At 36.0% G+C, this 17,949-nt stretch overlaps 1 protein-coding gene and 1 long non-coding RNA gene across 4 annotated transcripts in view; one reads left to right on the forward strand and one right to left on the reverse strand.

Moving 5' to 3' along the window:
* CLIC2 (chloride intracellular channel 2) overlaps positions 1 to 17,949 on the reverse strand; it is a 79,435-nt gene that overhangs the window by 25,545 nt on the left and 35,941 nt on the right. For 2 of the 3 annotated variants that reach the window (XM_065538077.2, XM_074029748.1), the window contains one exon: positions 28 to 137. In XM_065538077.2, the coding sequence (XP_065394149.1) occupies positions 28 to 83 (56 nt within the window). In that variant the 5' untranslated portion in view covers positions 84 to 137. Of the gene's footprint in view, positions 1 to 27; positions 138 to 12,289; positions 13,304 to 17,949 lie in introns of all 3 variants that reach the window. The other variant, XM_065538075.2, reaches the window with a different exon arrangement.
* LOC135969153 (uncharacterized) lies at positions 13,479 to 14,136 on the forward strand. Its single transcript, XR_010584220.2, has 2 exons — positions 13,479 to 13,610; positions 13,707 to 14,136. It is a non-coding gene; the product is annotated as an uncharacterized lncRNA (long non-coding RNA).

Raw genomic sequence — 17,949 nt, forward strand, 5'->3', positions numbered from 1 at the left:
AATTTAACATGTCCTGATTTCTCTTACCTGGTCATGTCAACCGTTGTCACATTAAATTTAACTCCTTTAAGCCAGAGGATCATGAAAAGGCGTTGGCAAAAGGGACAGTTTCCAATACTCTCTCCATCACTTCCAGCCTATTAAGATAAAGAGAGACCACAGTTTGTTTGTTCAATAAGTATGTATTGAGTGCCTACTAGGAAATGAGCTCGTTGCTAGAGACAAACATGGACATTCTCAATCTCAAGAACTCCATCATCTATGGACAGAGAGATATACAGAAGCAAATAATTTCATTATATGTAAAGTTACAACTGTGATGGGTACATAATAATAATAAATTTTATATATTATCAGAATTTATATAATTTTCCTATTGATAGACATTTAAGATATTCCAAAATTTTTACTAATCTAAGTACTTCAGAAACAAACATTTCTGGGCATATAGCTTCTTCCACTTCTGAGATTATATCTTTAAGGTTAATCTTTAAAATGAAAATGGTGAGTAAAATGTATGCACATTTCCCATTTTGATAGCTCTTACCAAATTTCCTTTCTGAAAGGTATCTTTCCATATGGCCATTGACCGTTTCCTTATTTTGCTAATTGTTTGTTCATGACAGTTTTTAATTTTTTTATGAAGGTAATGACTTTTTCTTATTGTTTGGAAAAATTATTTGTATATTAAAGACATTAACTCTTTGTGATACATGTTACATGTAATTTTAAAAACATGGATTATATAAAATTTAAATTTACATGAGATCTACCATTCTTTCCCAAAAACTCCTTAAGCTGATAAGCAACTTCAGCAAAGTCTCAGGACACAAAATCAATGTGCAAAAAGCATTTCTATACACCAATAATAGACAGTCAAATCATGAGTGAACTCCTGTTCACAATTGCTACAAAGAGAATAAAATACCTAGGAATACAACTTACAAGGGACGTGAAGGACTTCTTCGAGTAGAACTACAAACTACTGCTCAAGGAAATAAGAGAGGACACAACAAATGGAAAAACATTCCATGCTCATGGATAGGAAGAATCAATATCGTGAAAATGGCCATACTGCCCAAAGTAATTTATAGATTCAATGCTATTCCCATCAAGCTACCATTGCCTTTCTTCACAGAATTCGAAAAAATCTACTTTAAATTTCATATGGAACCAATAAAGAGCTTGTATAGCCAAGACAATCTGAAGCAAAAACAAAAACAAACAAACAAAAAACCCAAGCTGGAGACATCACGCTACCTGACTTCAAACTATACTACAAGGCTACAGTAACCAAAGCAGCATGGTACTGGTACCAAAACACATATATAGACCAATGGAACAGAACAGAGGCCTCAGATATAACACCACACATCTACAACCATCTGACCTTTGACAAACCTGACAAAAACAAGAAATGGGGAAAGAGTCCCTATTTAATAAATGGTGGTGGGAAAAGTGGCTAGCCATATGCAGAAAACGGAATCTGGACCCCTTCCTTAAACCTTATACAAAACTTAACTAAGATGGATTAAAAACTTAAACGTAAGACCTAAAACCATAAAAACCCTAGAAGAAAACCTAGGCAATACCATTCAGGACATAGGCATGGGCAAAGACTTCATGACTAAAACACCAAAAGCAATGGCAACAAAAGCCAAAATTGACAAATGGGATCTAATTAAACTAAAGAACTTCTGCACAGCAAAAGAAACTGTCATCAAAGTGAGCAGGCAACCTACAGAATGGGAGAAAAATTTTGCAGTCTATCCATCTGACAAAGTGCTAATATCCAGAATCTACAAGGAACTTAAACAAATTTACAAGAAAAAAACAACCCCATCAAAAAGTGGGCAAAGAATATGAAATTCTCAAAAGAAGACATTTATGCAGCCAACAACCATAGGAATAAAAGCTCATCATCACTGGTCATTAGAGAAATGCAAATCAAAACCACAATGAGACAACATCTCACACCAGTTAAAATGGCAATCATTAAAAAGTCAGGAAACAGCAGATGCTGTAGAGGATGTGGAGAAATAGGAACGCTTTTACACTATTGGTGGGAAGGTAAATTAGTTCAATCATTGTGGAAGACAGTGTGACAATTCCTCAAGGATCTAGAATCAGAAATACCATTTGACCCAGCAATCCCATTACTGGGTATATACCCAAGGGATTATAAATCATTCTACTATAAAGGCACATGCACACATATGTTTACTGCAGCACTATTTACAATAGCAAAGAGTTGGAACCAACCCAAATGGCATCAGTGATAGAGTGGACAAAGAAAATGTGGCACATATACACTATGGAATACTTTGTAGCCATAAAAGAGAATGAGCTCATGTCCTTTGCAGAGACATGGATGAAGATGGAAACCATCATTCTCAGCAAACTAACAGAAAACCAAACATCACAAGTTCTCACTCATAAGTGGGAGTTGAACAATGAGAACACATGGACACAGGGAGGGGAACATCACACAATGGAGCCTTTTGTGGAGTCGGGGGAAATGAGAGGGAGAGCATTACCTAACGCATGTGGAGCCCAAAACCTAGATGACGGGTTGATGGGTGCAGCAAACCACCATGGGACATGTATACCTAGGTAACAAACCTGCATGTTCTGCACATGCATCCAAGAACTGAAAGCATAATAAAAAAAGAAAATGTGATATATATACACACACATATATGTGTATATATACACACACACATATGTGTATATATATACACACACATACATATGTGTGTACACACACACACACCATGGAATACTACTCAGCCATAAAAAGGAACTAAATAATGGCATTTGCAGCAATCTGGAAGGAATTGGAGACTATTATTCTAAGTGAAGTAACTCAGGAATGGAAAACCAAACATGGTATGTTCTCACTCATAATTGGGAGCTAAGCTATGAGGACGCAAAGGCATAAGAATGATACGATGGACTTTGAAGACTCAGAGAAAGGGGTGGGGGAGTGAGGGATAAAAGACTACACATTGGGTACAGTGTACACTGCTTGGGTGATGGGTGCACCAATATCTCTTAAGTCACTACTATATATCTTATTCACGTAGCCAAACATCACCTATTCCCCAAAAACCCATTGAAAAATAAATAATTTTTTTTAAAAAAGAAACAAAATCATTGTGTTGTATACACTGAATATATACAATTTTTATTTGCCAATTAAATACTCTAAAATAAAAAAGGAAAAAAGAAAATGAGCAAATGACATGAACAGACATTGCACATACAGATGACAAATAAGCACATAAAATGTTCAATTTTATTAGCCTTTAGGGAAATGCAAATTTAAACAATAAAATGTCACTACACACCTTTCAAAATAGTTAAGATAAAAATAGTGACAACACAAAACGCTGGTGAGGATGCACAGAAATATTGCTGGGTTTAATGTAAAATAGTATGACCACACTGGAAAGCACTTTGGCAATTTCTTACAAATCTAAACATGCAGCTGCTACGCAACCAAACAACTAGACCCTTTGGCATTTATCTCAGAGAAATGAAAACTTATGTCCATAAAGAAACCTGTAAAAGAGGATTTATACAGCCTTGTTTGTAATAACCCCAAACTGGTGACCACCAAAATGTCCTTCAACAGCTGAATAATTAAGCCAATTGTGGCCTATCAGTATCATGGAGCAGTACTCAGCAATTAAAAGGATCGAACTGTTGATACACACAACAACTTGGATGAAGTTCCAGGGAATTATGCTGAGTGGGGAAAAAAAGACAACCCCAAAAGGTGATATACTGTATTATTCCATCCACATAGCATTCTTGACATGATAAAATTATCAAAGCGGAAGAGATTAATGGTTGAGGGATTGGGTGAGACACAAGTGGATGTGGCTTTAAAAGGGCAACACGGATCTGTGTAGTGATGAAAATCTTCTGTATCTGACTGCATCAATGTCAATAATGTCCTGGTTTTCTTATCGTACTATAGTTTTACAAGATGTTATCATTAAGGGAAACTTGGTAAGGGGCACACAGAATCTCTCTGTATTATTTATTAAAATGGCAGGTGAATCTTCAACCATCTCAACATAACACCTTAATTTTAAAAAAATTTAGTCATAAGAAACAAGACACACATACACACAGAGAATATATTTAATGTCATAGAAATAAATTCATAATACATTGTTAAATAAAAATAGCTTACAAAACAATATATTAAAAGCAATGGCAAAAAGCGCAATTAATTTTGTACCAACCTAATATATGAAATAACCTCTTTTTGATGAATATATTTATCTATATGAGTGAAGAAATAGAGCATAAAAAGCTATACACATAAATGTTAAAGTGGGTGGTATCATGGATGATTTTTATTGATTTTATTTTCACTTAGCGATATTTTGTAATTTATGTAACTAAAATAAAATAAAGTCACTTAAAAAAAAAAAGAATGAGATCATGTCCTTTATAGGAACATGAATGGAGCTAGAAGCCATTATCCCTAGCAAATTAATGCAGCAACAGAAAACCAAATACCACACATTCTCACTTAAGTGGCAGCTAAAAGAAGAGAATACATGGACTCATAAAAGGAAACAGCAGACACTAGGGCCTATTGGAGGGCGGAGGGTGGAGGGTGGGAGGAAGGAACAGATCAGAAATCAAATAAAACCTAATGGGTACTAGGCTTAATACCTGGGTGATGAAATAATTTGTACAACAAACCCCCATGTCACAAGTTAACCTATATATCAAATCTGCACATGTACCCCTGTACTTAAAAGTGGAAACAAAACCAAAATGGAAGACCATTTATCATGACCAAGTGCAATTTATTCCAGTGATGCAAGAATGGTTCAACATACACACATCAATTAATGAGACACATCAACAGAATGAAGAACAAAAACCTTATGATCATTTTAATTGTGCTGAAAAAGCATTTGATAATATTAAACATCCCTTTATGACAAAAAACCCTCAAAAACACGGGTATAGAAGGAACATACCTCAACAGAATAAAAGCCATATATGACAAACCCATAGCTAGTATTATACTGAATGGAGAAAAACTGAAAGCCTGTCCTCTAAGATCAGGAACATAACAAGGATGCCCACTTTCACCACTATTATTCAACATAGTACTGGAAGTCCTAGCCAGAACAAACAGACAAGATAAAGAAATAAAAAGGCATCCAAATTGGAAAGGAGGAAGTCAAATTATCTTGTTTGCAGATGATATGACCTTATATTTGGAGAAACCTAAACACTCCAATGAAAACTCTTAAAGTTGATAAATTCAGTAAAGTTGCAGGTTACAAAATCAATGTACAAAAATCAGTGACATTTCTATATGCCAACAGTGAACAATCTGAAAAAAATCAAGAAAGTAATTCCATTTACAATAGCTACAAATGAAATAAAGTACCTAGTAATTAACAAAAGTACTAAAAGATTGCTACATGAAAACTATAAAACATTGATACAAGAAATTGAAAAAGACACACAAAAATGGAAAGATATTCTATATGAATTGGAAGAATAAATATAGTTGAAATGTCCATAGTACCCAAAGCAATCTATAGATTCAATGCAATCTCTATCAAAATGACAAAGACATTATTCACAGAAATTTTAAAAAATCCTAATATTTATATGGAACCAGGAAAGACCCAGAATAGCCAAAGCTATCTCCTAAGGAATACCCGACTTCAAATTATACTACAGAGCTATAGTAACCAAAATGGCATGGTCCTGGCATAAAAAAGACACATAGATCAGTGGAAAAGAATAGAGAACCCGGAGATAAGTCCATACATTTACAGTGAACTCATTTTCAGGAAAGGTGCCAAGAACATATACTGGGGAAAGGACAATCTCTTCAATAAATGGTGCTGGGAAAACTGGATATCCATATGCAAAAGAATGAAACTAGACCCCTATCTCTCACTATATACAAAAAATCAAATTCAAATGGATTAAAGACTTAAATCTAAAACTTGAAACTGTGAAACTACTAAAAGAAAACATTAGGGAAACTCTTCAAGACATCAGAGTGGGCAGAGATTTCTTGAATAATATGCCATAAATACAGGCAAGCAAAGCAAAAATGGACAAATGGCATCACATCAAGTTAACAAGCTTCTGCACAGCAAAGGAATCAACAATATGAAAAGACGACCCACAGAATGGGAGAAAGTATTTGCAAACCACCTATCTGACAAGAGATTAAATAACCAGAATATATAACGAGCTCAAATAACTCTATAGGAAAAAATCTAATACTGTGTTTGACAAATGGGCAAAAGATGTGAATAGACATTCCTCAAAAGAAGATATACAAATGGTGAAGAGCCATATGAAAAGGTGCTCAATGTCATTGATAATCAGAGAAATTCGAATCAAAACTACAATGAGATATCAACTCAGCTCAGTTATTAGGTTGGTAAAAAAGTAATTGCAGTTTTGCCATCACTTTCAGTTGCAAAAACCGCAATTACTTTTGCACCAACCTAATAAAATGGCCTTTATCCAAAAGACAGGAAATAACAAATGCTGGTGAGGATATGGAGAAAAGGAAATCCTCATACACTGTTGGTGGGAATGTAAATTAGTACAACCACTATGGAGAACAGTTTGGAGGTTCCTCAAAAAAATAAAAATAGAGCTACCTTATGATCCAGCAATCCCACCTCTAGGTATCTACCTAAAAGAAAGGAAATCAGCAGATTTGGAGATCTCTGCACTCCCACATTCATTGCAGTACTATTCACAATAGCCAAGATTTGGAAGCAACCTAAATATCCCATCAACAGATGAATGGAGCCGGGCGCGGTGGCTCAAGCCTGTAATCCCAGCACTTTGGGAGGCTGAGACGGGCGGATCACGAGGTCAGGAGATCCAGACCATCCTGGCTGACATGGTGAAACCCCGTCTCTACTAAAAAATACAAAAAACTAGCCGGGCGTGGTGGCGGCGCCTGTAGTCCCAGCTACTCCGGAGGCTGAGGCAGGAGAATGGCGTAAACCCGGGGGGCGGAGCTTGCAGTGAGCTGAGATCCGGCCACTGCACTCCAGCCCGGGAGACAGAGCGAGACTCCGTCTCAAAAAAAAAAAAAAAAAAAAAAAAAAAAAAAACCAGATGAATGGATAAAGAAAATGTGGTGCATATACACAACAGAGTACTATTCGACCACAAAAAAGAATGAGATTTAGTCATTTGCGATAACATGGAAGGAACTGGACATCATATGTTACAGAAAATAAGCTAGGCACAGAAAGACACTCTTCACATGTTCTCACTTATTTGTGAGAGCTAAAAATGAAAACAATATAACTCAGAGAGAGAGAGAGTAGAAGGATGGCTACTAGAGGCTGGGAAGGGTAGTGAGGGGGTGTGTGTGGGGAAGTGAAGAGTGTTAATGGGTACAAAAAATAGCTAGGAAGGATGAATAACACCTAGTTATTTACTAGCACAATAAGGTGACTGCAGTGAAAAATAATTTAATTGTACATTTAAAAATAACTAACACAGTTTAATTGAATTGTTTGTAAACCAAAAGATAAATGCTTGAGGGGATGGATACCCCATTTACCTGATGTGATTATTACATGTTGTATGCCTGTATCAAAATATTCTGTGTAATCCATAAATATATATCATAAATATATATACCTACTGTGTACTCACAAAAATTAAAAATTAAAGTTAAAAACCAATTAAAATGGGGAAGAGATTTGAGCACGTTAAAAAGGAAGATATACAGATGATAAATAAGGACATGAAAAGATGCCCAATATCATTAGACATGTGGGAAAGGCAAATTAAAACCACAACAAGCTAACATGATAAACACATTAGAATAACTGAAATGAAAAAGAATGACCATACCAAGTGTGGACAGGAAAGTGGAGCAAGTGGAACTCTCACATAATGAAGTGAAGTGTAAAATGGTACAACTGCTTTTTAAAATATTTTGTCAAAGTTAAATATGTACCTATTATATGACCCAGCAATTCCAATCTTAGGTCTTTACCCAAGAGAAATGAAAGCATATGGCCATAGAAATATGTAAGTGAATACTTATAACAATATTCACAATAGCCCCAAACTGGAAACAACCCAAATGTCTTTCAATGGGTGAATGAATAAACACATTATGGTATATCCATACAATGGAATGCTTCAGTAATAAAAAGGAATGAGATATTGAAACACACAACAACATGGGTGCATCTTAAAATAATTATGCTGAGTGAAAGATAGCAGGCACAAAGGCATACATACCATATAATTTTATCTACAGAAAATTCTAGAAAATGTAAGGCTAACAGAAAGCAGATCAATGGTTGGCTGTGGCGGAGAGAGGTAAAGGGTAGGGTAGGGAAGACTGACTGCAAAGAGACACAAGGGAACTTTCTGAGGTGATGGACGTATTCTACATTTTGATTGGAATGGTGGTTATATGTGCATATACATTTGTCAAGTTATTGAACTGTACACTTAATGCATGCATTTTATTTTATGTAAATTTTACCTTGATAAAATATATGAATATAGAGAAATTCAAAAAGAAGAACAAAAAACACCCCCAAATAAATGATATTATGCAGAGGTTGCAGACATTGCAATGACAAAGGTAAGGATATGACTATGGGAAGAAGCACCTGAGAGATGATAAGGACTAAGATCCCTGGAGGAGGGAAAGTCAGGGATCTGAGGGGCTAGAGTGTTGGAAAAATCATCTGTGTAGATATTAAAATCACCAAGAATTATGATAAGAAAGACTAGAGAGAGTAGCCTATACAAGGAAATAAAAGGTACTTAATCTTACGGCTGCTCTGATCTATTATGCGTAGCATTATTAAGGTCCAGAAACACTGGACAAAATTTCAATTTTTTGACAAAATTTTCTTTCCGTGATAGTGGATGTGACAAAGAAAATGATATTGTTGATCTTTGTGATGGCGGGGTGTGAAGAGGTATGGGAAGAGACAACCAACCTTAGCAGCTGCATTTGTTTTGTAATGGAAGTCAGACTAAGGATCCAATCAAAACTAGGTTTAGTGAGGGGAAACATGATTAAGGGTGGGAGGCAGGAAGAAGAATGGAGTCTGATAATAGACACAGCAGGAAGGGTGGATTGCCTTTGGCAAAAGGAGAATAAAACACTGAGGTGTGGGGGAAATGCAGTAAAGTTTTACAGGAAAACAGAAGATTGGTTTTTTTTTTTTTTCTGTTATGTTATGCTGATTTAAAGTGCCATCACATAAAATTTTAGGATATAAATTCACTAGCCTGATTGATGAATTACCGACCTCTTAATTATCTTCAGCTGGCAAAGACAGGCTGTGGCCATTCACCAAAACAATTTTTTTTCTCTTTGTGTTTGTGATCTAAGTTTTTAAACATGAAAAATAATAATGGCAATGATAGTTAACATTTATATAGTATTTACTACATTGCCAACTACTGTGCTTTATATACTTGTTTTATTTAATGCTTACAAATAGGATGATGCTATGAGGTAGGCTCTGTTATTACTCTTGTTTTACAGGTGAGGAAACTGAGGCTCAGAGAGGCTAATTTGCTCAAGTACAGTCGGCTAATCAAGAGTTGATGACATACATCCTCTTCTCACTTAGCAAATTCAGGACTAGGACTATATCCTCCATACACCATACTCTTAAACACTGCCTTCTCTCATTTAATAGTTTCGTCAAATTTTTATATTAATCAGTCTTTATGAGTATTTATAATAGCTATAAGATACTTTGAAATGGTCTGAACACTCAGAGAAGAGTATCATCTCTTCCCTCTTTCTCCCACACATTAAAAAAGTTTTTGACAAAATTATTACATTCAGAATTTTGGTCCAAATATTAGATTCCATAATTTTATGTACATATATACTAAAACTTAATTTTAGAGTCTTTGGTGCAGAATGCAAACATTCCATATAACAACAAACAACAAACCATTAAGATTATTTCATCCCTGCACTTAGAGAAAATAAAATGTGTGTTATCAAATCCTTTGTTCTTAGTTATTAGATAGAAACCTTGCTCAAATCATTCAGAGCTAAAAGACAATGTTTTTATTGACTACACAGAACACATAGATATTGTGGTATAAATTCTTAATTGTGACAGGAGAATGCTTAATCTCTTGTAGTAATGCCTTTTAAAAATTACTCATTAGCACTTTTAGTCCTTCTCAACCCCTATTTCCCCTCCCAATATCTTCCATGAAACTTCTAGAGACCTGTGGAACACAGCTTAAAATAAAACAAAAACCTGGACCAGATGATATTTGAGGTTCTTCCAGAAAATCTGTAGTTTGTATCAATGTCATCAGATAAGCTTACATCTATCTAGAGCACTCCACCTGATAAAATTCTGGAATAGTTTACTAAAAAGTTCACACAACTGAAAACAATTGAATAATATTAGACATAGTTATTTTAAAGTATTGGAATTCTAACTCTGCTACTAACTAGCTATGTGACCTTGGGCAAAGTTACTTAGCTGCTCTTTGCTTTAATTTCTGTATTCATAAAAGAGGGTTAATAATAAACCACTTAGCACAGTGCCTACCATATAGTAAGTACTCAATAAATTATTGGTTACTTTGAAAGTTATTATTTAATTCAACATTTTCTCATCCATGTGTGACTTGCTAAAGTTTCCTGTCCAGATTACCACCCAAATATAAAAAGTCTATGAAGATAAACACATACATCAAAGCCAACAATTGATTTAAGGAGTCTAATTGAGTTGAATTAACAGTTCGTACAAAGGGAACACTTTAGTTACCCAGTGAAGAGACATTACTTCTGATTTGGAATTGGTAAATGTAAAAAGCTAGCTAGGAAATTACAGCTCATTTATATCCTATCTGAGCAGTTATATGTTTTGCTACAACCCAGAGATAGGAGAAGTCGCTCTTATGCCCGATAGTTTAGCAAACACTTAATCGCGTTACCTAGCACTGCAGGAATTCAAGGGTCTTTCTCTCACAATTTTGAAAAGACAGGTTGGTGATGTCCTTAGTGTATATATGTGACAAACTGTTAAATAATCTAAATGGCTGTAAACACATACTTTTGCCAATAGGTATTTAAATTAACATTTGGTGAGTATATCTCATTTTATGTCTTTGTAAGCCATCAGGAAGTTGTATAGTTTTAGAGGCAAGTTACTTAAACTTTATTGCCTTAGTTTACCTATCTAGAAATGATGAGAACAACATTATAATATTGTAATAACTAAAAGTTGTAATGAAGTAGTAATAACTACTACTATCACTACTACTACTGATGATGCTAGTAATATATAAGCACCGTTAATAACAACCTCTCTCCTAAGTTGTTAGGACTAAATTAGGTAACATATGTAAAGTGTTTAGAAAAGAGCCAGGCACAATATGAGTTTGTTATTGTTCTTATTATCCTGAATACTTCCAATAGTCAATGAAAATAAAGGGAAAAGCTAAACAGTTAATGCAAGCAAGGATTTAGTAACTAATTTTTACTGGGAATAACCCATATAAGTTTTTCTTCCTTGATGAGCTAATTTGGAAACACATGTTCCTTTCTCTTGATTTAGGGGTTTTCCAAAGTGCTTTTCTGAAAAGTTAAGACATGTTAAAAAAAAAACCAAAAAACTCCATGGCAGACCAAAAAGAAGAAGCAGAGCATTCTAAAATGTCCCCCTCCTCACATAACAAGCACATAGACTCCTGGTTTTTTTCTCCCACAGTGTCCATGTGACCCTGCTGTGATGTTTGTCCATTGTAGAAGTTTAGAAAGTTCTGTCTGGGCTATGTGTGGGAATGGAGTTCTCAGGTCATTCTCCACCCTCCCCTCCACCCAGTCAGGCCTTTCAAAACCTATCTCATAAAACACAGATTCTGAGACTTGGAAAGCCCTTAAGGATCATCTTGTCATGCTCCTTCATTGTATAGATGGAGAAACAAAGGTCTGGAGAGAGGGAGGGATTTTTCTAAGGTTATATAGGAAGCCATTGCGAATATAAGTTAGTTGCTCACTACAAACCAGTCTAGTGCTTTTCCACCATATCACCTTGCCTTTTTCAGAAGAGTTCTTTTTTCCTGTTGTCATCTAAGAACAGTCACATACCCGGGCATTTTTCTAGAACTCAGAGTAGGAAAATAATCACAACATTTTTTCCTATCTCTAGCCCAAATGTGGAGAATTTTTAAAAACATTGGACTTCAGTGTCAAAAACTAATATATTCTACATGCAGTTATTATAGCTGGAAAACTTACCTTTACAAAAAGCTCAATCTCAGGGTCCACTTGAGTGCTGGGCCTCAGGCCTGACATCTTTGTCTTTACTGCCAGTTGTCAGCCTCCTGCCTCCTGTAGAGTCCACAATACTTGTAGACTCTTTCCTCAATTTTATCCAAAGACTCAAGTAATGTTGGTGCTTTAAGAAGAGAGTCTAGTTTGTAGTGGACTGAGTCAGACCTGGAGCCAGTCTCTTCTCTCAAGAGGTGTGACGCAGAAAATTCTAGATGCTTAAGTGCAGCTCTTGAATTCGTTTTCCTTCTTCCTCCTGACCTAACATTTAAATCAAGGAGGAGCCAAAGGGCTGTGTATAAACTGGCTGGCTAGAAGGGTGGGGGTGTTTCCAGAGAGGCTTCAATGCCATGAGTCAGCATAGGAGAAACACATGCACACAAACACACACATGCAGTGCTAGCTTCTATATATCAAGCAGACCAGATGTTCTCTAGAGCCTCCCTTTGAGTCCTGGGCTCCATGCCCAGAAAAGGGCCTCTTATTGGTGTTCCTGTAACTTGAAAGCATTTCCAGGAAAAGGGCCAGAAATGACTTGGATTTTTATTATTGAAAAGGATGTTTATCCAATGATACTGTCTAAAAGAGGGTTAAAAAATTGTACTTTATTAAATGTTTCCACCCCCAATTCTACTGCTCACACAGCCAGATTTCTGTTCTGGGTTGCAAATTTCACTTCTCTCTACAACCAGGGAATGTTCACTGGGGTGGTTGAGTCTGGGGGCTTGTTTAGCGTGCCCCACCTAGTTCTTTATTTCTTGGAAGCTTGGACTGGAACAGATCACTTCCTTGTTTTGGCGTCTGTTTCAGGAACCACCATTTGTTCTGTATTTCTGCTTGTCAACCCTGGGAACAGCAGCAAAACCAGTCAAATGGATCACTCTGTGTCTGCAATGTTTCTGACAGCTGTATCTGATGCCTCCAGGGTCTGGGAGTAGGACCCCGGGATCAACAAACCTCTTTGTTGGGAAGAGTCTCTTCCTGCTTGGAGCAAAACAGAACGCAGATCCATCAGTTGGGCACCACTGTGGTCCCCTTTCTATAACACTAAGCATCCCCCATGCTCATATGGGCTGTACATGCACCTGCCATTGCCCTGTGTAAAGATTTACAGGATAAGAAACCCTTGAAAGAACTCAGCCTGCTCCATACCTGTAGGTTCTAGGGAAGGAGTGACTGATATGTAGGTGAGCGTTCTTCTGGACGAGAGAAAGACCTCATGATTCCCCAAATGGTTTGAAAAGTGAGAAGAAAATTGTGCTGGACATCTACTGAGCCAACCTTAAGGGTGAGTTTTCTACTGGCTATTTGGCAGGACCTGATGTCTGCCTCGTTTAGCCATATTTTTACTCTATTCATCATACTCTGTTCGTTCACTCCAAAGGCAATCAATGAATGTCAACTCTGTGCCAGGATGCTGATCCATTCACTGAGATTGGCAGCACGGGAGGACAGCCAGTTCGGGAGGACAACAGGAATTCAACTTTAAGCATACTCAGTCTGAGGCCTCCTCACCTTTCCCCACTCCCTATATCTAACCACTACAAAATCTTGTCACTTCTACATCTTGAATATTTAAAAAATCCATCCACTTCTCTTTGCCCCTATGGCCACTCCAGATTTCAAGCCAGCAACATTCTTTTTTAATTGATTTTAAAATTTTTATTTTAAAAGACCAAATGGTTGCTTGACCTTCGACTCTCATGAGAAAACCACAACCCTTACTGTCACCACCACCACCACCACCACAGCAACAACAACAAACAGCCTAATGACCTCTGTGTGATCCCTAATAAATTGGCAAAGTAAAGAGATGAATGTTCTCTTTTGTTTTCTTGATGCTGAATGTGTTTAAAAACATGTTTAGGATAATTAGCGTGCCCTAAAATTCATGTATTTAAAGTGATTTTATAAATTTATTGGGCGGTGCAACCATCACTACAATCTAATTTTAGAACACTTGCATCACGTCAGTGACATCTTCCTTGACCATTTGCAGTCAGTCTTCATTACCACTCTCAGCATCAGACAACCAGTAATCTACATTCTGTGCCTACGGATTTGCCTATTCTAGATATTTCATATAAATGTTGTGTTAGTCCATTTTTGCTTTGTTATAAAGAAATACTTGAGGCTGAGTAATTTATAGAGAAAAGAGGTTTAATTGGCTCATGATTCCGCAGGCTGTACAGAAAGCATGGTGCCAGCATCTGCTTCAGGTTAGAGCCTCAGGATGCTTCCAATCATGGCAGAAGGTAGAGTGGGAGCATGCATCTCACATGATGAAAGTGGGAGGAAGAGAGAAAGTGGTGGGGGGACATGCCACAGTCTTTTAAACAACCAGCTCTTGCATGAATTCAGAGGGAGAACTCACTCATTACTATGAGAGCGGCACCAAACCACCCATGAGGGACCTGCCCCAATGATAAAAACACCTCCCACCAGGGCCCTACGAAAACTTGCTTGCTCTTTGCTTTGTTTGCTTATAATAGTCATTCCAGCGGCTATGAAGTGGTATCCTACGGCGATTTTTTTTCCATTTTAAAAATGGATTTAGAGGGTACAAGTGCAGATTTCTTACATGCATATATTGCATCGTAGTGGAGTCTGGGCTTTTAGTGTACCATTCACCTGAATAGTGAACATTGCACCCAACAGGTAATTTTTCAACCCTTGTCAGCTTCCCACCCTCCACCTTTTGTAGTCTCCAATGTCTATTATTCTATATGTCCATGTGTACCCATTGTTAAGCTCTCACTTACAAGTGAGAATACGTGATATTTGACTTTCTGTTTCTGAATTACTTTACTTAAGATAATGTACTCCAGTTCCACTCATGTTACTGTGGAACACATGACTTCATTATTTTTTATGGCTGCATAGTATTCCATGTATATGTAAAATGTAGATGGGTAGATGCCCAGTAGTGAGATTGCTGGATCAAATGGTAGTTCTATTTTTAGTTCTTTGTGAAATCTCCATACTTTTTTCCATAAATGTTGTGATAATTTACATTCCCACTAACAGTGCATAAGCATTACTTTTTTCTCCACATCCTCACCAACATCTGTTGCTTTTTGATTTTTAAATAATAGCTATTCTGACTGGTGTAAGATAGTATTGTGTGGTTTTAATTTGCATTTCTCTGATAATTAGTGATATTGAGCATCTTTTACATGTTTGTTGGCCACTTGTATGTCTTTCAAAAAACACCCATTCATGGCCCTTTGCCTACTTTTTAATGGCGTTACTTGTTTTTTTGTTTTTTCTTTTTTTTCTTGTTGAGTTGTTGGAGTTTCTTGCAGATTCTGGATATTAGCCTTTGTTAGATACATAATTTGGAAATATTTTTTCTCATTAGGTAGGTTTACTCTGTTGATTGTTTCTTTTGCTGTGTGGAAGGTTTTTAGCTTAACTGAGTCCCATCTGTTTATTTTTGTTTGTGTTGCATTTGCTTTGGAGGACCTGGTCATAAATTCTTTGCCTAAGCCAGGCCAATGTCCAGAAGAATTTTTCCTACAGGAAAAATTTCTTACAGGATTTTACAGTTTCATGTCTAAAATATAAATCTTTAATCCATCTCGAGTTAATTCATGTATATGGTGAGAGATAGGGGTCCAGTTTCATTCTTCTGCATATGGCTAGCCCGTTTTCCTAGCACCATATATTGAATAGGGTATTCTTTCCCTATTGTTTAATTTCGTCGATGTTACAGAAGATCAGTTGTTAATAGGTACTTTATTTCTGGGTTCACTATTCTGTTCCATTGGTCTATATGTCTATTTTTATACCAATATCATGATGTTTTGGTTGCTATAGCCTTGTAGTATAATTCAAAGTCAGAATGTAATACTTCAAGCTTTGTTCTTTTTGCTTAGGATTGGTTTGGCTATTCAGTCTCTTCTTTGGGTTTCATATGAATTTTATGTTTTTTTAATTATGTGAAAAAATGTGTTGGTAATTTGATAGAGATTGCATTAAATCTGTAAATTGCTGTGAGCGGTGTGGTCATTTTAATAATATTGATTCTTTTGATCCATGAGCATGGGATGCTTTTTCATTTATTTGTGTCATACACAATCTTTTCATCAGTGTTTTGTAGTTCCTCTTGTAGAGATCTTTCACCTCCTCGATTAAACGTATTCCCAGGTGTTTTATTTTTTGTGGCTGTTGTAAATGGGTTCTTCATTTGGTTCTTAGCTTGAATGATATTGGTGTAGAGAAATGCTACTGTGCTTTGTACATTGATTTTGTGTCCTGAAACTTTACTGAAGTTCTTTATCAAGTCTAGGAGTCTTCTGGAAGGGTCTTTAGGAGTTTTATTGTACATTATTTGGGGTTTTCAACATAATGGGGTATTTTTTCTCCCTTATAATATGTATGCCTTTCACTTCTCTCTCTCTCTGCTTGCGTGTGTGTGTGTGTGTGTGTGTGTGTGTGTGCACGTGTTATTGCACTAGCTGGGACTTCCAGGACTAACAGTGAATAGTAGTGGCGAGAAAGGACATCCTTGACTTATTTTTGATTTTAGGGGAAAATTACTCAGTGGTTCGATACCCTTTTTTAGAATAAGGAAATTTCCTTCTATTCCTAACATGTTGGGAATTTTATCATTAATTAATATTGAATTTTGTTGAATGCCTTTTCTGCACTTATTCATACGATCATCTGATGTTTCTTATTTAGTATGACAATATAATAAAATACATTGATTGATTTTTGAATGTTGAACCAACTTTGAATACCTGGGATAAACTCCACTTGATCTTGATGTATTATTATCTTTTTGATACATTGCTAGAGGTGATTGGCTAATATCTTAGTAAGAATATTTGTACCTATGTTTATGTGAGATATTGCTATTTAGTTTTTTTCTTGTAATATCTTTGTCTGAGTTTGGTATTAGGATGATGCTATCCTCATAATATGAGTGGGGTCATTTTCTCTCCTTAATTTTCTGAAAGAGACTGTAAAATTTGTATTACATCTTACTTAAATGTTGGATAGAATTCATGAGTGAAATTGTCTGGCCTGGAGTTCTCTTTTTTGAAAAGTTTTAAATTACAGATTCAGTTTCTTTAATAGATGTCAGGCTATTCAGATTATCTACTTTTCTTTGAATTAGTTTTTTTTATCATGTGTGTTTAAGAAATTGGTTCATATAAGTTATCAAATATATAGGCATAGATTGATTGTAGTATTCCCCCTCTTATTCTTTTAGTGAGAACATTCAAAATCATCTCTTCTATCTATTTTGAACTATACAGCATATTATTGTTGACTATTGTCACCCTCCTCCTATCTAATTATAACTGTAACTTTGTACCCAATGACCAACCTCTTCCCATCTCTCCTTCCCTCCTCCCCTCCCCTGCCTCTGGTAACCACTGTTCTAATTTCTACCTCTATAACATCAGCTTTTAAATTTATATTTATTTTATTTTTTTATTTTTGTGGTTACATAATAGGTGTATATATTTATGGGTTACACGAGATGTTCTAATATAGGTATGCAGTATGTAATAATCACATCAGGGTAAATGGGGTATCCATCACCTCAAGCATTTATCTTTGTATTACAAACAACCAAATTATGCTCTTTTGGTTATTTTAGAAGTACGATTAAA

The sequence above is a fragment of the Macaca fascicularis genome, chromosome X (assembly GCF_037993035.2).
Source record: "Macaca fascicularis isolate 582-1 chromosome X, T2T-MFA8v1.1".
Taxonomy (NCBI): Eukaryota; Metazoa; Chordata; class Mammalia; order Primates; family Cercopithecidae; genus Macaca; species Macaca fascicularis.